This window comes from Leptidea sinapis, chromosome 17, assembly GCF_905404315.1.
Source record: "Leptidea sinapis chromosome 17, ilLepSina1.1, whole genome shotgun sequence".
NCBI lineage: Eukaryota > Metazoa > Arthropoda > Insecta > Lepidoptera > Pieridae > Leptidea > Leptidea sinapis.
The window spans coordinates 5290280-5313819 of NC_066281.1; the positions used below are offsets into that span (position 1 = coordinate 5290280).

A 23540-nucleotide genomic window follows, 5' to 3' on the forward strand; every position below is an offset into this window, starting at 1 on the left:
ATACCGACCACCATTTTGTGACGTCACTATAGCAGAAATAATATCTTTGCTAGCACACCATCGATACGGACTGTGAAAGATCATTTTTATTTTTAGAATAATCAATAAGGATTGCACTGCACATTTGACGTTTGCTTGTTTATGTTATTATGACGTCACGATCATGGCGGCTCCCTTTTTGGCGCGAATATTTATCGTTTAAATTTAAAACAACTTTTCTTAGCATAAAGTGGAATTATTTTGAGGAATTAAAAATACCAGTTGGCTATCGAATCATAAGATAATTTTTGAATTTAATTATAAAAATCGAAGAATAGCCCATTATATGTGTAGTAACTGTGTATAAAATGTTACAGGAACAATAAAAGCTTTCAAATAAAATGTTCATTTTATTACAATCCTTCTTTAGAAACTGTAAAGGGCGATTGTGATTTTTTTCGTTATTTATGCAACTGTTGTGTAATAAGGGGTATTAAAACACGAATGTGGGTTCAATATGTGAATACAAGACTTTAACTATACCCATTATAATAGGAATACTCTAAAAGATTCTGAAACAGTTAGCTTACTACTAACATTAAAAAAGCCAATCTTAGTAACCATAATATCATCCAAAGGAGTGTTATTATGAAAAAAGGATGATTTATATAAACTCTTTCTTGATTTGTTAATTTAATGCTATAATCTATTTGTATCATTATAATAACCTCTATCTCTTTATATATAAGTATATTTCATTTTTATGTCAAGTATCGAATTTTGTTTAATATTACCTCTATGTAGCGCAAATCTAGTTCATTATGTTTAAAAATAAAGGAAATTATAGATTTTTCAGTATTGTTAAGTATAAATTGTTAAAAGTTTTGTATAACCGTTTGTTTCTGAAATAGAAAATAAAAAAAAATGATTTAACTTTGTACTGGACTTCATTACAACACTCGTTTGGATGATGTAATGGTTATTAGGACATTGGGTGTTTTAATGTTGGCAATAAGCTAACTGTTTTTGAATCTTTAGTAAAGGATTTAAAGCATGGGTGTAGATAAAAACATTTATATCCTCATATTCAGTATCAAAATGAAACACTTCTATTTGTCTAAATTACAGAAGTCGTTACGTTTGGTTTTGCACAAAATATTATATTTTATGATTGAGTAGCTACTGCCCGCGACATCGTTCGTCGACGCTATAAAGAACCAAAAAAAAGTTTATGGATGTGCCATATGTAGCCTTTATCATGTCCTAACCTCTTTTTAATAATCTTAAAAAAATCAAATTAAATCTATTCAGTAGTTTTTGCGTTTTGCCTAGACATACATATAGACACACAGACAAATATTCTTAAAGTACTTTTATGATATTATTTTTTAAATATATTTTGTGTACCATTTATATTTGACAAAAGAAAACTCAACCTTTCCTTAAGGCAAAAATTCTGCAATTTTCATTTTCAATGAAATTATAAAAACAATACATTTTGATAGCCTTAACATAAATATAAGAAACATACGATATAACAAAATTATAATTTGATATTACGATAAAATAACAACTTATAACATTAAATAATGTAAGATCTATGATTACTTACGACGTACCGACACTAACGACATCACTAATAAACAATAGCTTAATCGTAAGACTCTTGAAGCCGTCGTGTATATGCTACGGACCAAGCGGTTAATACGGCAATATTAATATTGCCCAGTTTGAAGAATCTTCAATTCAATAGGCAATAATATGGTATTATTCATTATGTTATTATATATATATATCAAAATTACTTTAGTGTTGGAATGGCTTCGATGAATTTATTAAAATTACCGATTTTGTCCAGCAATGTTCCCATATATAAACTGTGCCAGAGATGGTAAACCATTTTGTTAGTAGCGATCTTCTATAATTTAATTACAAGAGGATTAGTATTGAACTTAAATTATACGCGATTAAAGATCACATAATTCTTCAATACTGTCGATTTTTTTAAATCCTGGGTCCAGCAAAGAAGTTTCTTGTTGCATTACATCGCCTTACCTCTTCCTATTATGCGAAATGTGCGAATCATATATTTATCATGGGTGAAATATTAGCGAAATCTGACATTTTGTTCTCTACAACTTAAAATGAAGCAATATTTCCCTATATATTTATCCTATGACAAGACAGAAAACACAGACGTGAACATTCACGTCTGTGTTTTCTGTCCTGTCTCCACATGGAGCCGACTCAAGGCTTTGCCCACATCCAAAGAACAATGGCGGTCCAGCTAAAGGTCGCCTATCCACTTTCAGTATTTCAGTCATATTAAAGTTTCATTAACAATTCATGATTAAGTTGACTTGTCATTATTCACAATTTCTGGGCATTATCAATAGTGCCCGATTAACAACTTGCCCAGTAACATATACAACTAAATAAAAGATCGCCAAACAAGATTAGGATTCGCTGTAAATCGTGCTGAAATCTATTAAAACGCGACTATACGAAGATTACATCAGTCTTAGACATAGACAATAACAAGGAATTGAATACACTCGTTGGACCAAAAACATCAATTAAACATCGTCTAACAACATTTACTAACGCCTAATCAAGTTAATAATGCTACGTCCGCTCCCGCTCCGTACATCCAGTGACTTATCACACTATACAGGGTGTGACCAACTAGCTCCCTTAAACGAACAGATTGTAAACAGAAAAATCAATCTGAATATCTTAGCACTCAATATATTGAAGAGTTAAATTCAATATTTAGAATAAAATTATTACTGGTATTAAAAAGTTACAGTAGTTCCATGTACGATTTTAGCTAGGAAATATAATTGTGTTTATTATATTTTTATTCGATAGTTTAAGTGTCTATATAATTATGAAAGAAAATTAAACATCAAAGAGAAACTCAAGATTTTTTTTTATAAAATATTATATATATATTTGGTAAACACTGACAGTGACGTCATAGTTCATATTAACAAACAAGCGTAGAGGATTGGTTAAAAATATAACATTTTCAGCCACTCTTATACATAAAATTCGCCCTGACCCGACTTGCATCGCTTTACAAATATTAAAATTTTCAAGAAAAAAAGCACTTTTAAAAAATTTGAATAAAATATATTTTTCGTGCACAAAATATCATGAAAAATATTGATGTGGCAGTAATTCTAAAGAATAAAAAGAAATATTTTTATTTAAATTATATAAATATAACTTGTTATAAACCGCCATACCTCGTTCAAGTGATTTGTTTTTAATTTAAAATATTTTCGTAATTATCTGATAGCAATTGGCCTGTTTTAGGAGTTCCTTGATATTTTACACCCTGTATATTTAGAATCTGTGATGTAAGTCAACAAGCGGGAGTGTAATGCTATTATTTAAAAATATCTTAGATAATTTATACATCCAGAAGACTGTGACAGCTGTGAACATTACGATAAAAATAGCGGCCAACTGTTAGCCTCTATTTTCAGCAACGCACTAAGAAAAATATCAACAAAGGAGAATTTCTGAAACATTACAAAGTTTATCATTAAAAGTATTTTTTTTTATAAAATCCTCTATATATATTCATTTAAGAAAATTTAGATGAATGTCAAGAGATGCAACGGCTACTGGGGCCAATTCTCATGATTAAAGCTTTTAATACGAGTTTTGATTAATAAGAATATAATATATACTTAGTAAAAAATTAGAATGAAGATCTTTAGTCTTGAACAATATAATGCCTTCAAAACTTCCTAAATTTTAGTATGGTTGCTGTATGACTAAACATTCAAAACATTCATGGGGCAATGCTCGACCAAATATCACCCAGCTAACAACATGACTAACTGGAAATAAATAGATTAAACACATACGGTGTTTATTATTACAAAAAAATATTTAAACTTGGCTCAGACACGTGTTTTGTTAAACAGTGTCTAACTATTTAAACGTTGTCTAAAGTGGAGTTTACCTTTTTCTATTACAAAACAGTGTTTAACTTGTGTTTAACTAAAACGTCGTTAAAGCAAATAACATACAAACATGACTGAATATTTCGAGTCAAGAATGTTTTTATAAAAGAAACATGTAACCCACGTTTTTTCAATTCTAACGAATTATTAAACTGTTTCCAGGAACAAGTAAAACGAAAGAATTTTTGTCAGCTGTCATCATATAATCTAAATCTTCCTTGAATATAAACTATCCGTTAGACACGCTTCGACTCGTGTTTAAATATAAGTAAGGACTAACGATTGTTTAACGTTAAACAACAGAAATACACAGATTTGTAATAGAACTTTTTTAAAATGAGTGTTCAGAAAATCTTCAACTCTTTTGTAATAACACAGAATTTGCTGACACATAAATCATGTGAGGGAAAACGGACATGTCACAGAATATCACACGAACTTTTGAATCTTATGTCATTTATACGTCTAGAATGACAGCTGTCAAAATCTCGAAAATTTCATTGACAGTTAACCTCCATTTTGACAAACGCACGCACACTAACACAAAGTGACATACATAGTGTGAGATATAGCTTTTTACGTACATTAATTCAATAAACCTGGCCTGTTTTAAGCGGTTGTCTAGCAGAAAGATTCTTATCTAATCTAGACGTATAAATTTACTAAGGTTTGAATAAAGAACTTTGATTTTGACACGATGTAATGTTCCGGGCTTTTGACGACAAGTGAGACCATTATGTTGGTGCGCTGAAGAGCTGGGGTTACAAACCAGAGTTTGTGGTGAAGACGCTCTGCTCAGCCGTTGACTACTGATCGCTGGTGCCTGGTTTCGGAGCTGGAGCCACCAAAACGCTTATATCCCAGACCTGAAGTTACAATTCTTAGATTTATTTATTTATTTGGAAACAAATACAGATATATCCTTAAACATAAGATAGATAAAGTGAAAATAAAAATATCAACTTAAGGATGTCTCCTTAAACAGTTTCATTAAGTACATTTAAATTTACACTTAGCAGCAAAGAACCACTTTACAAATTTGAAGATCTTAAAATTATAGAAAACAATAAATAAATTTATCTACACCCATGCTTAAAATCCTCTATTATCTACACCCATACTTAAAATTCTATTAAAGATTCTAAAACAGTTAGCTTATTACCAACATTAAAACACCCAATGTCGTAATAACCATTACATCATCCAAACGAGTGTTGTAATGTTGTACTGAATTTCATAACAACACTCCTTGGTTTTGTTTCGATCACTTCATGCGCAACGAGTATCAACAAACAGCCACATTCTTATTGCTCGATGCGTGGTATCTGTATGAATTTCAAAAAAAGAACATTTTCATTTACGCGCGTTCCACACTACCAGAACATAGTGCGCCGTAAAAAAAAGTAGGTAAGTCGAAACCCCGCCATTTTTCTTGAAAAATGAGCGATTCAAGTTTTGACAGCACACCGCCGGATATTTTAAACGCTGCAAAATAACATAATAATCAAGTGAATTTTAATAATTGCACTATACAAAATGTAAATTACTACTAAAATTTTATTAATTTTCTTTCATTAATACTTTGTTTATTAGTATATAATCAGTAAGGGATGATATTAGGTTACTACTAGGGCTGGCTGTTTTAATGTTAGCAGTAAGCTAACTGTTTCAGAATCTTTAAGATGATTCATATTCTGGGTGTAGATAAAGTCTTGTATGCAACTATTGATAATTAACCCACATTCGTGTTTTAATACCCCTTATTACACAACAGTTGCATAAATAACTATTAACACAGTGCAATTGTAGACGTTGCTACAATTTAAAAGAAATTTCGCGATTTCTAACATACTCTGTTCGTACCAAGATTTGTTTTATTCTAAATTTGTAAGTTTTAAAGTAATACGAAAACATATCTACATCACCAGATATTACCAAAGTAGAATGATTAACATTCTCTACTGCCCGGTTACATTATCTCTGGACGGTGGACATGACGTCGATGACGTCACATCGTCGCTTTGGTACGGTGTGCAAAACAAGCATCACTAGGATATTATTAATAATTAATAAACAACGATTTATTTTGTCAGTATTATATATTGATGTAAAGGTGTTGTGATGCTGATTATTATTATTATTATTATTGTATTGGGTTAAGTAAAAAAAGTATTTATATTTCTGGCCGCACTATTAAAGCGACACAGAACTACAGAACTATTAACAACAAATTCAAAACGTAACCTTCAAAACGGTATTGAAACTGAAAACTGTACTGACGCAGCAGGATGAGCGCGAGGGGGTGAAAGGGAAACGGGAGGGGAGGTCCAGAGATAGTGTGGCCGTGTATTATCCAATTAACTTTTTTTTTATGTAAATAAGGGACAAGACGAGCAGGACGTTCAGCTGATGGTAATTGATACGCCCTGTCCATTACAATGCAGTGCCGCTCAGGATTCTTGAAACCCCCAAAAATTCTGAGTGGCACTACAACTGCGCTCGTCACCTTGAGACAAGATGTTAAGTCTCATTTGCCCAGTAATTTCACTAGCTACGGCGCCCTTCAGACCGAAACACAGTAATGCTTACACATTACTGCTTCACGGCAGAAATAGGCGCCGTTGTGGTACCCATAATCTAGCTAACTAAAGCGTGGTTTTTACTCTCGAATACAATCGGTTCTCCGATCCGAGTGGACACGGGCGACGAGACGGTTAAATTCATACGAGTTCACTAAAATCGTTTTAAAATTACGTTATTGTTTCATCTAACAACGGGTGGAATGTTCTCTTGAATTGTACTTTTCCACGTTTTTTATCACTGTAGTACGGGTCACCTTGTGTTAAGTGATCACCGCCGCCCAAGCTCGCTACCTTGCCACACCAGGAATTACAGGAGCGTTTCCGTAATGTCCCGTATATACTTTTAATACAACATCCCAGTAAATGTTCAGAACAAGTGTATTACGAAATTCAAAATAAATTGTTGAAAAAACGTTTGTGTGGTAAAGGTTAATATAACATGACAAATATATTATATATATAATGATTAATGACTTTCTTAATGATACCACAAAAAAAAGAAGCCCGCTGAGTTTGTTGCGCCCATTCTTTTCAGGTCTGAGGCATACTTTTTCGGATGGTTGGTAGTTTTTGACTTAAAAATTAAATTTAAATTTGAAACTACCCATCACTTTATTTTGTCGGTATTTGAGCACGAGTCAAAGGAACGCATGCGAAGCGTCGCGATTAATTTCGCGAGTAGTGTATGGGCAGAGACGGCGATATGTCGGTAGCGTGAGAACCATAGTGAGGCGGGCTCATTAACTTTACGATAAGTCGTAGGGGTCGGAATACCTTACTGTATCCAGCAACTGATACCCCAAAGTGGCTGTTAGAGGCAAATACTGATACAACTAAAATATAATAGTTATTTATGCAACTGTTGTGTAATAAGGTGTATTAAAACACTCATGTGATAATAGTATCACATGAGTGTTTTAATAACTAATTATCAACAGTTGCATACAAGACTTTATCTACACCCATAATATGAATCCTCTAAAAGATTCTGAAACATTTAGTCCTAGTAGTAACCTAATATCATCCATTACTGATTATATACAAATAAACTAAGTATTAATAAAAAAAATATTTATTGTAGTAGTCATTTACAGTTTGTATAGTGCAATAATTAAAATTCACTTGAATATTATGTTCTTTTGCAATAGAGTTTAATATGAATCGCTCATTTTTTGTAAACAAAACCATAAAAATATCGAAGAAAAATGGCGGGGATTCGAATAACCTACTTTTTTTTACGGCGCGCGACGTTCTGGTAGTGTGGAACGCGCGTAAACGAAAATGTTCTTTTTTTAAAATTCAAACAGATACCACGCATCATGCAATAAGAATGTGGCTGTCTGTTCAAACTCTTTGAGCATGAAGGGATTGAAAAAAAAACAGGAATGTTGTTATGAAATTCAGTACAACATTACAACACTCGTTTGGATGATGTAATGGTTATTAGAACATTGGGTGTTTTAATGTTGGCAATAAGCTAACTCTTTCAGAATCTGTAATAGAGAATTTAAAGCATCGGTGTAGATAAATGTTATTTAAGATACGGAAAAGTAAAATCACCTTTATAACTCTGTCCTTGCCGGCGGTACACATGCGACCCGTCGCCTCGTCGACGTACAGGGACGCGACCGCGTGCTTCATATCGTGAAACGACGCCAGTGACTCACGCCTGGAAAGAAACACAACACATTAAGTTGATCAATCTTACAATAGGTATGTAAATGATGTTTAGTGATACATTGTAAGTACAAAGTTATTAGATAGGTGATAGGGGGTGATTTGTGATAAATTTCAACTTCATATGCCTTTTTATATCTTTTTGAGTTATCATATTTTTTAGCTTTTTTCATAATAAGTCAAAAATGTAGCATCGAAAATTTATTTAAAAAAAACAATCAAATATTAAATAATAATAATAGAAAATAAACAGCTTCAATAATAATAAAAAAAAAACACAAAATAAACCATACTTATTTTGATAAAAAAAAATCTTTTAAAACTCCCATTAAATTTAATCTAGCTTAGTTTAGTTTCTTCTCTTTTTGTAATATTTGTAGACGGTCACTTTTAAGACCCAGAAATAAAGGAACCGTGTTGTCTACGGCTGCTGTCAACACGTCGACTTGGTAGGTACCTACTGAAAATCAGTGTTGGAATTGGGTTGATCCTTATTTCAATTCCACAAAATGCTGAGTGGGTGTCCTTTTCATGACGCCGTATTTTTAAATTTGTTAATTTTACTATGTATATTAACTTTTGTGTTGTCATGAATAAATGAATACTTTACTTTAAATCTCACTATTTCTACTGATTTATAAAAACGCTTAATATCAAGCTATATCCATACGCACAACTTAGATTATTTATACTTATAGACTACGACAGCTCTGAAAACGTAGAAAAAAATGGGGTTGACCGTTTCTATTTTGTGCAATGCACGCACACTAACATAAAGTGACATACAAACATGCTACCAACTGTTAGTTGGCACTGCTGTAGTGCTAACTTACACGAATCAAGTTAACTAAAGATCTAAATATTACTTTATGCTATTATTGTTATTTCTAATTGTAGTGATAATTATCACACATATTAAATAGTATTTAAATATTAACAGTAGTTAAATGAATGTAATTATTAATTAGGATATCTTATGGCAGTCAATAATGTTGGTATTTTTTTATGGGATAGGAGGACAAACGAACGTACTTGTCACCTGGTGTTAAGTGATCACCGCCGCCCACATTCTCTTGCAACACCAGAGGAATCACAAGAGCGTTGCCGGCGTTTAAGGAAGGTGTACGCGCTTTTTTTGAAGGTACCCATGTAGTATCGTCCCGGAAACACCGCACAAGGAAGTTCATTCCACAGCTTTGTAGTACGAGGGAGAAAGCTCCTTGAAAACCGCACTGTGGAGGACCGCCACACATTCAGATAGTGGGGATGATATCCTAATGTGGCGTGTCGTGTCGAAGGTGGTAGCGCTTGTTAGTTGTAGCTGACATATGGTACTCACGGTTCGTGACGCTGCGTGTCGAAGCAGACGGTGCACAGTCGCTGAGGGAACTCGAAGCCCATGACAGGGAGCGGCAGACGGTGCGGCGAGCACGCACCGCACACTGCGGCGCCGCACCAGCGGCAGTGGTGCTGACGCAGCCCTGCAGTATTCAACGTTATAAGCCACACAAATATTTCACTAGGTTTTTGTAGGACGTTCAGCTGATGATAATTGATACGCCCTGCCCATTACAATGCAATGCCAAGATTCTTGTAAAGGCCAAAAATTCTGAGCGACACTACAATTGCGCTCGTCACCTTGAGACATAAGAAGTTAAGTCTCATTTGCCCAGTAATTTACTAGCTACGTCGCCCTTCAGACCGAAACACAATAATGCTCATACATTACTGCTTCACGGCAGAAATAGGCGCCGTTGCATATCTCAAAATAGACGTTTACTGTCAACATCTATTTTTTTTCGACGTTTTCACAGCTGTCACAGGCTGTCTAGACGCATAACGGCCCCATTCCCAATATTCAGTCTATCTCTTACTTGAGATAAAAATCGTAACTATCGTTGCCTTTTCTGTCCCAATAAACTTATCTAAGGTAACTCACCTTATCCGTACACATTGTCTGTCAATGGGACGACGTATAGCTAGACCAGCGACAGAAGTTTGTATGGAAATTGCAATTTACTCGTCGTAATATAAGGCGATAAGAATGACTTATCAGGTACATTGGGACAGCTTCAGATTATTGACAGCTAATTACTGACAGCAGAAGGTAGTTATTTATCTCTTTCTGTAGACAGTATATTAGGAATGACCGAAAGTGATTTAAGGTACAATGCATGTCCCAAGTGAAGACCAAGCAAAACATGAATTTAACTAAATAATATAAAACAGCCCAATGAGAAATATACTGTCTGCAAATCTATGATATTCAATTAAATTTTAATAGTAAAATTCTGTTCACATAATACCTAGTTGTTTCTTCTCCATCATTGCTCGAACGTTCCATATGAACGGCGCTCGACACAGCTGACAAATATCTGACTCCTTCCAGGTAGGAGTCTCCTTCCTCGGCACTCCCATTTCCCAAACACCAAGAGCACCGTCCTCCCCACAGGATATCAACCGCTGGCAACCACCGACATACCATAGACCCGTTACCTTATTACTGAAATGCAAGTACACTTGTATATTAATCTGTATAGCTTCTTATATTATTACCACATACCAATTTTGGAATTAGCATTTTGTAATAATAAGCTGATAATAAGATGCTAAAAGAAAGAAAGGCAGATAGATACGAAGGTGGGAAGATGATATAAAGAAGGTTGCTTGACCAGTTTGGAGTAGAGAAGCGCGGAAGAGAGAGCCCTGGAAGGTCTTAGAGGAAGCCTATGTCAGTGGATAAGCTAGAAATAATTAAAAATAGAGGAAATATAATAAAACATGTTACTACACCTAATATCTAGCAATAAAGGCAATCTTTATCTTTATAATTTTGGAATTCACTTGTAAGTTTATTCGACTCTTATAGTGAAGGAATACATTGTAAGAAACCCTAGACAAATCTGCAAAAAACTTTGAAAGCAGGAAGCATTATTATTTTTGTGTGCCACAATTTCTTGCTCGAGAAAACACCGACACGGCACATGAAGTAATTCAAATTCAAATTTCAAATTCAAAAACACTTTATTCATGTAGGTCACGGAATTGACACAAAAATAAATAAAAATATTGTTTCTTACTGAATTTACCGCTAAAGGGTTGAGCTAATGAGAAGAAGTAGCAAGAAACTCATTGCCACTCTTTTAAGTCAAGATTTACATTTTAATTGTTTTACAAATCATTTCAAATACAATATATATGCAAAGTGACGCAACAAAAATACTCAAATGTCAAAAACTGAAAGGCTTACACGAGTAAGTCAAAAAAAAAAAGTAAATTAATACTTATAAACACAAGAGTTATTGAGTATATAGTAGGTGCATCAATCCACACATACCGTAAATAAATAGAGGCATTATTTGAGCATTTCATAAAATAAATAATAACTTTAACTTTAAAGGAAATAATAATAATAAAAAACACATCAAGCAGACCTCCCGGTAACAAGATCATCCAGCCACCTTAATGAAATCAGATACTAAGGAACATTGAGGATTGAATTGAAATGGATATTGAAACCACTGTCAACCTTTCTGGGAGTCAGGCCTTGCTGTATTAAAATAGTTATAGGATGTTAACATTATAAATATTAGTACTAAAACCATACCTATGCCCTTGTAATTCATATGCAGTGCCCTTTTGTCCGCCAATGTCCCACACGATGATTATCTGATCAAAGGAACCACTGAACAGGAGTTGAGGTATTGGAGCCCAGTTCAGTACTCGTACAGAACTGAAAGTTTGTAATATAAATATATATTAAGGCTGAGTGTAAGTTTAGCATAATCATTGATTTAGTTTTTATAGTCATTTGACAGCTGAAAGTAAGCAAAGTCTAAGAACGTTCTATAGATCTCAGCGTATTAATTTTGGTATGTATATATCGAAAACGAGAATAATTCAGTTTAATAATTTTAGTTAAAATAAGTTCATAAATTTTCCTTTCAAAACATTGTGATGTGAAATTATCGTAAAAAACATGAATTGAAAACACGTGCACGTGCACCGAGCCCTATAAATACGGCCACACGGTCGACAATAGAGGCGGCCGTGCTCGGGCTGTCGTACGGTACGGACCTCTCTGGGAGGTCGTAACGCTGCCCATGGAATACACGAAGGTGATCAAATACTGGAGCAGGTTTCTTTCGATGATCCAATAATTGGATTGAATTATTATGAGTGATCACCCTCAAATCAACAATTGTGACGTCACAATAATTGATGGTTTGAGATTTATTTACTTTATATTTAATAAAATCCTCAGCACACACTCTAGTTATTATTTAGATAATATATTACAAAACATGACCAACACTGATTTAATATTATGTATTAGGCAAAAAAACAAAATTAACCTACTTGATATAAAGATAAGATAAAGCAAAGAGAAAGAAATAGTACCCATATTATGTTTTCTTCTGTGTGTGTGTGTTTGGGAGGGAGCACATAGGAATGAGATTTTGACTGTCATTATCGTCTAATAATAATTTATTTATTTAAAACATCACAAAATCCACAGAACTTAAATTAGGTTTCAATAATACTATTTTGTAGGACTTACATCTAATAACGGATTTACAATATTTATAATAAGACAGGATATTTGTGCGTGTGGGGTTTGGTGAGTGTGTGTGTGTGTGTGTATATATTTAATATTTCGTATAAATTTATTTTTGGTAAGGTTGAAACATTTAAAGATAGACTTACTATAGAGTCGGGGAATGCGGCGTCTAATGAAGTGCATGTTTGTATAAAAATATTCTTTAATTTTTTTATATATTAGAGTTAAATCGGGAAAAGATATTGACAACGGTAAAAAGTATTCACAAATTTAAACATGTTTCTAACTCTTTGGCCTTCACCTCTGACTAACAATTGCCACACATATGCTAAATTATTTTTGGTTAGGTTGAAACATTTAAAGATAGACTTACTATAGAGTCGGGGAATGCGGCGTCTAATGAAGTGCATGTTTGTATAAAAATATTCTTTATTTTTTTTATATTAGAGTTAAATCGGGAAAAGATATTGACAACGGGAAAAAGTATTCACAAATTTAAACATGTTTCTAACTCTTTGGCCTTCACCTCTGACTAACAATTGCCACACATATGCTAAACACACTAATTGTAAGTTCATAATTATTATTCACATCATTTTGGGTAAGTAACGATTCATTTACTTGTGCCTGTGAACTAAGATGATGATAAAAGGATTTTATACGAGCTTCTTTGTATTGAAGGCCGGCTGGGTACCGGCGTCTTTTTCTGCCTTGAAGCAGTAATGTGTAACCATTATTGTGTTTCGGTCCGAATGGTGCTTAACATCATATGTCTCAAAAGTGGCGAGCGGAATTGCGGTCCCGCACAAAATTATGCACTAAAATTTGCCATCAACTTCGTAAAGGGCACAGGATACCAATGAATAAGGAAAGTGGTAGACTAGTTGTTGTGGTAAACTTTGAGGAGGAGTTTTACCAGTGTAAGACTCTTTTACACATGATGCCGGCCTTGTGTTTCGGTCTGAAGGGCGCCATCACATGATGTCTCAAGGCAATTGTTGTGCCACTCAGAATTTTTGGGTTTTTCAAGAATCCTGAGTGGCACTGCATTGTTATGGGTAGAGCACATCAATTACCATTAGCTGAACGTCCTGCTAGACTCGTCCCTTATTTTCATTAAAAAAAAAAGGTGGACCTAATGGAATAAAAAGATTATGAAAAGCTTCCATATAGCACCGGTGTCCATAATAGTTGAGAACTGAACCCTTGAATTTGATGATGACTTTTACGTAGGACACAATCCAGTTAGGGTAGTCGACACTGAGGCCAATTTAAGGATCCAATTCGGCTGGGCAGCGTTCGAAAAATATCTTCACCACCATTTAATTTCTCACCGCCTAAATTTTAAGTTTAATGCATGTGTGTTGTCAGTGATGATATATGGCACTGAAACATTAGTCTAATATAGAAGCTCAAAGTAGCTCAATGAGTTATAGAGAGAGCTTGTAATGGACAAGTCGTATCAATTACCATTAGCTGAGCATCCTACTCGTCTCATCAGTAATCATCATCATAAAAGAAGAGTAGGTAAGTCAAAAGGTGGATGTCTTTCTGCTGATATAATGAAAATGTAGAAGAACTTAAATTAACGATAAATACAAAACGGTACAATACTCACCCTGTATGTCCTTTTAATGTTGTAACCAACGCTGCCCCATTATTGTCTAATTTTAGCAATGTTATTTGTCCACTATAATCTCCAATGAAGGCATATTTTGATTCTGAATCAAATCTGTTTAAATTTAGGAAATAAATATGAAAGCCTGGTTTATTTAACTGATTATTGAACAAACTATTATTGAAAATGATTTATTTAACCTTTCATTTTTTTTAAGTTATACTCCTTAAGGCGCGTTATGAAAAAAGGATGAGAATTAAATTTTAAGATGCGCTCACTGTAATAAGATCACTGTAATACAAAAATAACAGGTTGAAGTTAGTTCCTAAAGTTTTCTGACGTTTGCGTCATTCGTTATTTTTTTTTTGGTTTCTTCGTCCATTATTAGGACAGGCAAAGGGTTCAAGCCCATAATTAATAGTCAATGCTACCTTTGCAAGATTTTTACAAAATCATTCTTTCTAAAAACGTAGAATAGCACGAGGAATAAATCATTTTAATGATTTTTGCTTCGTGAAGTATAACTTCTTGTGTGCATACATAAGTACACACACACACTTTTTCTTACTATTATTTTGCACTTGCACTAGGATATTTTCAAAATATGATAAAATATACATTTCTCAATAATTCTCAACCTTGATTCAATTAAATTAATCAAGCAATAGAACATGAAGACAAGATAGAAATGACTCCATAGAAAGAGAAGTTCTGCAACTTCTCTTTCTATGGAGTCATTTTTATGATACTACTGCAGTATCATAATCATGGCTTTTGGCCAGCTACATCTGTTGACTACTGTAATGAAGTAGAAATATATTAATCATTTATTTCGACTTGCTTTCAAGTCAGATTGGCCGAGAGGAACCATGAGATTTAACATAACAACATGTGATTTTTATTACAACATATTTTGGATACGTAATAATATCATAATCATATCTTTTTTATCGTTCAATTATTATGCTGATATTAATATGTTATTTTGTGACAGAAGTTTCACTTGCATAATTGTTCAACAAATAAATATATAAATTTTACATTTAACATTGGGTTAAATTCTAGTGGCCTTTAAAAATAAGATCATCAAAATTGTTTTACCATAAGTACTACATTATAACAACATTAACAAGGTAATAATAATAATAATAATAATTCTTATCAATACAAAAAAGGATACTGCAATGCTGTACACCAGGCCTCAAATGAATAGCCACCGATTCTGCGACCGGTTTCACTACAGTGGTATGAGAACATTTTGTCTCTGCTTACGGATAAAACCCACTCACAATTCAATGAAAAATTTACAGCTGTTACTCTTGCTGTATGTGCTAAGTATTCCCTAGTCTGAAAAAACACAGTTCAATTTATTGAACAGCACTAACACAAGTTTGGTAAAATGTTGAATAGCTCCAAATCTCAAAAATTAAGAGTAGTTCCCCTCATTTGAAACACCAAAACCTCCATTACTCAAAATCTCAACCCTCTATTAGTCGACCAGTGGCTCGTTTGCACAGGATGCCGGCTAGATTATGGATACCACAACGGCGCCTATTTCTGCCGTGAAGCAGTAATGTGTAAGCATTACTGTGTTACGGTCTGAAGGGCGCCATAGCTAGTGAAATTACTGGGCCTACGTGACAGGCCTAGTGTAGGGACCAAATATGATGTAATATTATGAAAATACTAAAAAAAAAATGAGACTCGACAACTAATGTCTCAAGGTGACGAGCGCAGTTGTAGTGCCGCTTATAATTTTTGGGTTTTTAAATAATCCTTAGCGGCACTGCATTGTAATGGGCGGGGCGTATCATTTACCATCAGCTGAACGTCTTGCTCGTCTCGTCTCTTAATTTCATAAAAAAAAGTCGTAATAATCAGTGAGTCCCTCCAAGCCATTTTCTCGATATTTTCCCTCCATAACTCAAAAAATTAATTTTTTCCTCTGTATGTCGAACATAGCAATGTTTTATTTAACAACCTTTAAAACTCCATTATTTGAGACTATACTGTATTACCTATATAGTTTGAAGAGAAATAAGTTAATGAGTTTAAGAATTCGCCAATAGTGTAATTACACCATTACTTCTTAAAAAGCAATTTAGAAGTGTACAATTAATAGAATTACCACAAATTTATTACATTAACACATGTTTGCTTACTTGGTGTCAGATGTTTAATTTTATTCTTTTGATTTATAACAAGAAAACATTATAAGAATGAATCTCAACCTCTTTATGTCGAATTGAAATCAGCCTCAGTCAAAAGTCTCTAAATGTCGAAAACTCAAAGCAGCGTTTTCAGCGTCTCTGTCATGTTTGACTTATAAAGGTGTGTGATTCTACTGTATAACATAAATTTTGTTTATGAAAATAAGGGACAAGACGAGCACGACTTTCAGCTGATGGTTATTGATATGCACTGCCCATACAATGCAGTGCCACTCAGCATTATTGAAAAACGCTGATGGTAATTGACAAGCCCTGCCCATACAATGCACCATTCTTGAAAAACGCACAAATTCTGAGTGCCACTACAATTGCAATTGTCACCTTGAGACATAAGAAGTTAAGTCTCATTTTCCCAGTCATTTCACTAGCTACGGCACCCTTCAAACTGAAACACAGTAATGTCTATCATTACATTACTGCTTAACAGCTGAAAGTGCCGTTGTGGTACTCATAATCTAGCCGGCATCCTGTGCAAAGGAGCCTCCCACTGGTAAACATTATACATATAACATTAATACATTATTACTTGCGTATTAAAGTTAAACACTACTAAGTAGTCACTGCTATCCCCAAAAGTTATAAAATTGCTTCATTAATCACAAGTAATAAATAAATAGAACAATTAAATAGCAGATTTTGATGCAAAAACACAAAATAATGTGCATTAATTTTGGGTTAAGAAAACTAAAAACTTAATTTATATATCCCAATATTATTTTATTTCATATTATTATAATATACTGAAGTAACATAAATACAGCTGTTCTTGAGATAAGATTGTTTGATTATAATGTAAAACAAAAATATATAAAATTACCTGTGACACACACAGAAAAAACTAACAAAAATATATAAAAATGTCTTAGGTATGCTTTAAGGCTTTAAGGATCTATATAGCATACTCAAGACATTTTTTATGTAAAATTTAGCTGGGTGTAGTAAAAAACAAACTTGACTTTTGCATTGGGCTGTCTTAGCTTAAACTCAGCATTATTTCAGCCAAATAACTATAAATACCAAAGGAAAATTACACTTAGCTTACTTTCATAAATAGAACTTGCAACAACCAGCTAAGTTTTAAGAAAGTAAAGTCTGAGCAAAGTCTAAGTATGCTCTATGGATCTCAGCCTTAGTCTAAAGACTTGTCATGAGCATATTTGCCATCCTGTTGGTACAAGTTTGAGTGGTATGACAGATACAGTTTACAACATACTGTTAAAACAATTCAAAATTTCAAATTCAAATATTTTTATTCAAAATAGCATGCACTTATTGAAAGTCAAAAGCTACCACCCATTCCAAAATGAATGCCTCAGACCTGAGAAGAATGGGCGCAACAAACTCATTGGCCTTTTTTCATCAAAAAAATATGTTTACAAAGTAATATTGTACAATTATACTTATTATATTAAATAGTAAGTATGAGAGTGGTCTCTCCTTTCCAAATCTGTGGTATCATTAAGAAAGTGATTTATGTTATAGTAACCTTTACCACACAAACATTTTTTAACAATTCTTTTGAATAATGTAATACTTTTTTTTTGAACATTTTCTGGGATCTTGTTGTAAAAGCACCTTCATCACCCCACAAAAGACTTACTAACTTGACTTAGCTGAGAAGCAGGCATTATAAGTTTATGTCTGTTCCTGGTGTTAACATTATGGTTATGACATTATCAAGAATACATTAAGAAGCAAATGTCAAGATGTTAATTTTGCTCTCAATTATTACAACCTAGGTTATAAATAGCACATATAGCCCTCTTCTGCAGCACAAATCGGCAGCGTTGCCTCATAGCAATATAATATAAGGCATAATACTATGGAAATTACTAAAGTAAACTAGTTGTGCTGTATCTATGTCAGTTAATTGTCTATGTCTATTAATAAGACAATCAAATAAATCAAACTCTAGGAGCACCATACACAGATGCATGATTAGTGACATTTTAGTTTTGGAGCTGAATCCACAGTTAATATTTTCTACTACTATTAAAAATTACTTTTTGAGAAAATTAATAACTTTGTCTATTATTCATTAATTATTGCACATAACCATTAAAACTATGTCTGAGTTACTTAATTTGATAAATAATTATGGAAGTTATGGCAATAAATTAATAATTTATAGAGATCATTTTCTACCATGTACTTAGTATATCAAACCCTAGTGGGCCTCTAGCTAGATGATAATAATTAAGTATACACTACAATTTCCATTTTAATGTTGATTATGTTTATAACTTACAGGATTTATCCGATTGCAATCTTGAGCTAATGTGAACTCTGAAATTGTTCCATTCTCTTGCCCTATGAAAAGCTGCCTAGTTTCAGGGGTGTAAAACATTGAAGTACAGCCAGACGGCATGTATTGACAAATACTGGGCCAATATTGCCCGGAGTCTCTTTTCAACCATACTCGAACAGTTCTAAAAACACAGAAACAGTAAATAAATAAATAATTGTTTACATTGCATTGAACATTTCCAGTTATGCACAACTAACGTAACTAGACTAAGCTATAAGCGTATAAAAAATATCAAATTTCACACGCAATCAAATAAATGATGTGACTTTTCTGAGAATTAGGCATAACACACTTACTTATCATCGCAAACACTAATTACTCCATCCTCACCAGGTATTACAACGGCAGCATTAACGTCGTCAGTGCAACCTTCTAATTTACTCAACAACGCCGGTTTCTTAGTAGTAGAAAATCGGTCATTAGGTGTCCTAGGAGCTGGTTTAATTTCTGCTGCCATCTTATAAAAATTAAAAGGAAAACTGTAATACACAGTACACACTAAAGTTACCAAGTTCAAACTTCAAACACAGCAAAATCTCCAAATTCCACAAAATAAAAGGTAAAACGTCATATGAAAGACAACATTGACATTCAAACAAATCTTTCAACCTTCAACAGAGAGCACAGAACACAAAACACATATGACACAACACTAAAGGGTTACATGAATGACATTCTAAACATAAGACAATTCACGTCATACAAACTACGACCTAAAAAAATTGAACACATCAAATTATTGATTAATATTAAATATAAAAATATTCATAATGAATTAAAAATTAATATTCTTTTCCGGCAATATATGTCGGCTATTCAATCATGCCATTTTGCGCGGGGTTTCTGTGACGTCAGAGTCTATAGAAAAAATCTATATTATACTAGTAAATATATGGCCGGTTTTTTCTCCCGGTTGTACTGCGAAAAATACTGAACCGATCGGAATAATTCTTGCAACTAATACAGTCTATGACATTTCATTTCAATAAGATAATTAATTTCATACATGAGTGGGTGCCGGGTATTGCTGGGTCAGTACTTGTCTTGTAAAAACACATAATTCTAGTGAAAATATCTATTAAATTTAATATATTTTGCCAGAATTATGTGTCTTCAGTGATTTATTAAATAATTATTAATAAGGGCGCCGTAGTGAAATTACTGGGCAAATGAGACTAAACATCTTATGTCTCAAGGTGACGAGCGCAGTAGTGGTGCCACTCAGAATTTTTGGGTCCTTCAAGAATCCTGAGCGGTACTGCATTGTAATGAGCAGGGCGAATCAATTGCCATCAGCTGAACGTCCTGCTCGTCTCATCCCTTATTAGCAAATATATACAAATGTAAATAGTTTGATAGAGAAATATATGTTCAAAAAATATTCAAAAGAAACTATCTGTAATAATTCTTGTTACACGTTCACTAAAGAAATAGAAAATATTAAACATAAGTGTAAAAAAAGTTTTTAGACAGAAATTCCTAAGTCAAAGAAAGCCAAATAAGTTTTAGGTTCAAGCCAATCACAGGAGTGCATATATCGAAGATAATTAATAAACTGAATAGCAACAAAGCTTCGGGGTCGGACGGTATTCGGGTAAGCGATTTAAAAATTATTAGGGACAAAATAAGTCCTATCTTAGCATATTTTGTAAATATGTGTGTAAAAAAAAGTATGTATCCTGATGAGCTAAAAGTGGATATTGTACGACCTATTTATAAGCACGGATCCCATGTGGAGTACACAAACTATAGACCTATAACTATCTTAAATGTAATAAATAAAATAGTGGAAAAAGTAATTGTAAGCCAAATTAATGAATTTCTGGAAAAGAACCAATTACTAAGTGATACTCAGCATGGGTTCCGAAAAAACAGAGGTACATCTACCGTACTAGCTAAATTTTCAAATGACGTTAATGGTTGTCTGATTGGTCAGAATATTGTAGTAACTCTCTTTCAAGATATTAAAAAAGCCTTCGACACTCTAGACCATACGTGCCTTCTCCAGGCTATGAAAGAATGTGGAATTCGAGGTCCTATGAATGCTTGGTTTGAGACTTACTTAAAAAACAGGTCACTCAAAATATCGGTTATTGGGGCACAAAGTGAAAAGTTCCGACTGGCTCTGTTTATGGCGCAACCGGGTACATAATGCATGTCAACAGTATGACCAATGTGCTTGAAAAATGTAAGTCATATATGTACGCTGATGACACTTGTATTATGTACAGCGGTAAGGATCAAAACGTAATTCAAAAGGTATTGCAGAGCGACTTCAATAATATAACTAAGTGGTCCCATGATAATGGAATTATCATTAATGTAGAAAAAATCAAATGTATGGCTATTTTTTCACCCCACAGCCACACAAGGGCTGTAAAATTATCTATCCTAGGACACACGTATGAATGCCTGCACAACAACATTGATTTAAGCAACTGTAATTGTAAAGCTATAGAACAGATAACATCCTACAGGTACTTGGGATTATATATTGACAATCATTTTACGTGGAATTTGCATGTTGATAAGGTATGCTGTAGATTACGCTCCATATTGGGAAAGTTGCATAATTTTAAGTATATAGTCACTAGAAAGATATTGTATATGTTGTACTTTGCATTGGCGGATACTATAATCACATATGAGTTGGGTGTGTATGGTCTAACTTTCCCCTCACATCTAAAGAAAATTAAAAGATTACAAACTAGAATTCTAAAACTTCTTGTTGCGAGCAATACGAAAAATTTGTGTCAAAAAATTATGAAAAGTTATTCAAAATATACAAAATCCTACTAATTGAAAAAAAAGTTAAATTAGTAATAATGGCTGAACACTATCAAGACAATGATTATAAAATAGAAATTAAGCATACATACCCAACTCGTTTGTCAAAGAAAGACAAATTAGTTATCCCCAAAATTAAAAACAACTATGGGAAAAGAGAAAAACGCTGGATAGTGCCCACTGTCATAAATGAACTGCCACAGGATTTGCTAAAAGATGTTTCCTCTAAAAATCACCTTAAACAAATTCTCACAAAACATTACCTCTCACAGTGCCCATGAAATGAATTTAATATAAGTTTATTTAATGTTTAAATTATAATTTTAACTTTACTATGCCGTGTTAATTTACAAATACGGAATAAGTTTAATGCTGTACATTAGGTTTAATAGTAGTTTTAGGTTAATAGTGTAAATTTAGTATTATTGTAAGTAGTATAGTTAGTATTATATTTATTATTGTTAGTATTATCTTTGCACGAGAGCTGCTGCCGACAAACTACTTACGTAGTTTGGCAGACTGTACTCATGAAATTGGTAAAGGCTACTGTAATAAATGAATTAAAAAAAAAACTATCTAAACAATATTTTCTGTTGCCTATGTGAAAAAATACTTCCAAAAGTGCACTGGATATAGTATTTTTCCTAGTTCCAAGAGACTCAACTATCCGAGCGAAGTGGTGTGAACAGTAACCATTCGACCGCGTGCAACGCAGAGCTCTTTGAATTGTCAGGGACCCAGTGCTCTGTGAAGCGCTAGATAACTAGGCGTTGCGTAGGGACGTCGCTTTGTCTGTGTTCTGTCTTTGGCTGTGTCTTCTACTTCATTTATCACGGGGGATATTCCGAAGAGATGTTTGATTTTGGCAGATTCGTCTGGCCTTCTTCCACAGTGCATTTTTCAAGGAACTTTTTTCCACGTAGAACAACGCTGTGGATTGAGCTTCCTTGTGCTTCCAGGACAATATGACATGGGTATTAGGTCCTTTAAATAAAACGCGTACTCTTTTTTAAAATACCGGCGACACTCTTGTGATTCCTCTGGTATTGGAAGAGAATATGGGCGGCGGTGATAACTAAGCATCAGACATGTACGCTCATTTGTCTTCTCTTCCATAAAAAAAAAACAATGAGTAGGGATTAATAGTATCTCCAATAACTTGTTTATATTGTTGTGGTATATATTCAAGTTACGAATTTTGAAGTGAGGTTAATGAATATGTTATTTTTTGTATAGCTTATAACTTTATTGTTTTTTACTTTAAAAATGTAAACTTAAAGCAGAACCTTAGGAGGGGACGCTAGCAGCGTTATTTCACAGAAACGTATTCCCTTTTTTCTCCTTGGATAATGCTTCTAGAGAGGAAATTTTTTGGGAATAAATCTAGATATGCTAAAGCTATGTCTGTACGTTTTGTTTTTTTCAATTAATTAACGACATAAGAAAATATGACTCTTCAAACATCGTAGAAAATACAATTTTTATACCGTCCTGTTCAGACGAATACGTAACAATTTTGTAAGATTTTTAAGAAAAAAGGAAAAGGAATGTCGGTAACATAGACTCATTCTTCCTGAAAAAATTGTATCAAAAATTTTTTTGGTAGATTCAATATTCTAGAGGAAAACAGGGGAATACGAAACCTCTATTTAGTAAAAATTTTGTAGGTAAGATCGGTCTGAGCTGCATTCATCCCTATCGCACTCTTCGGGGGAAGGCTGGAGGTGAGGGTCGTTGGTTGGCCAGTCCGGAGTATAACTTATGACTAATGCACATAATATATAGTGCATCACCCAGATACTATGGGTTTGCTTGTC

General features: G+C 33.5%; 1 protein-coding gene across 1 annotated transcript; it reads right to left on the reverse strand.

Moving 5' to 3' along the window:
* Nucleotides 1-369: 369 nt before the first annotated feature.
* Nucleotides 370-19473, reverse strand: LOC126969249 (WD repeat and FYVE domain-containing protein 2). Its single transcript, XM_050814620.1, has 9 exons — nt 19233-19473; nt 18877-19057; nt 15578-15744; nt 14398-14511; nt 11826-11951; nt 10525-10721; nt 9558-9699; nt 8102-8210; nt 370-4825 (listed from the first exon to the last, which is right to left on the reverse strand). The coding sequence occupies exons 1-9, from the start codon at nt 19391-19393 to the stop codon at nt 4766-4768; spliced, it is 1257 nt and encodes a 418-aa protein (XP_050670577.1). The 5' UTR covers nt 19394-19473; the 3' UTR covers nt 370-4765.
* Between the last annotated feature and the right edge of the window lie 4067 nt (nt 19474-23540).

Excerpts from the sequence above, each read along its gene's own strand:
- LOC126969249 (XM_050814620.1), bottom strand. The coding sequence starts at position 19,393 with ATGGCAGCAGAAATTAAACCAGCTCCTAGGACACCTAATGACCGATTT. Across the intron at positions 15,745-18,876 it reads ATTGCAATCGGATAAATCCT|ACTAGGGAATACTTAGCACA; the intron begins GTAAGTTATAAA and ends GTGTTTTTTCAG. Across the intron at positions 4,826-8,101 it reads GCAAGGACAGAGTTATAAAG|GTCTGGGATATAAGCGTTTT; the intron begins GTGATTTTACTT and ends TTGTAACTTCAG.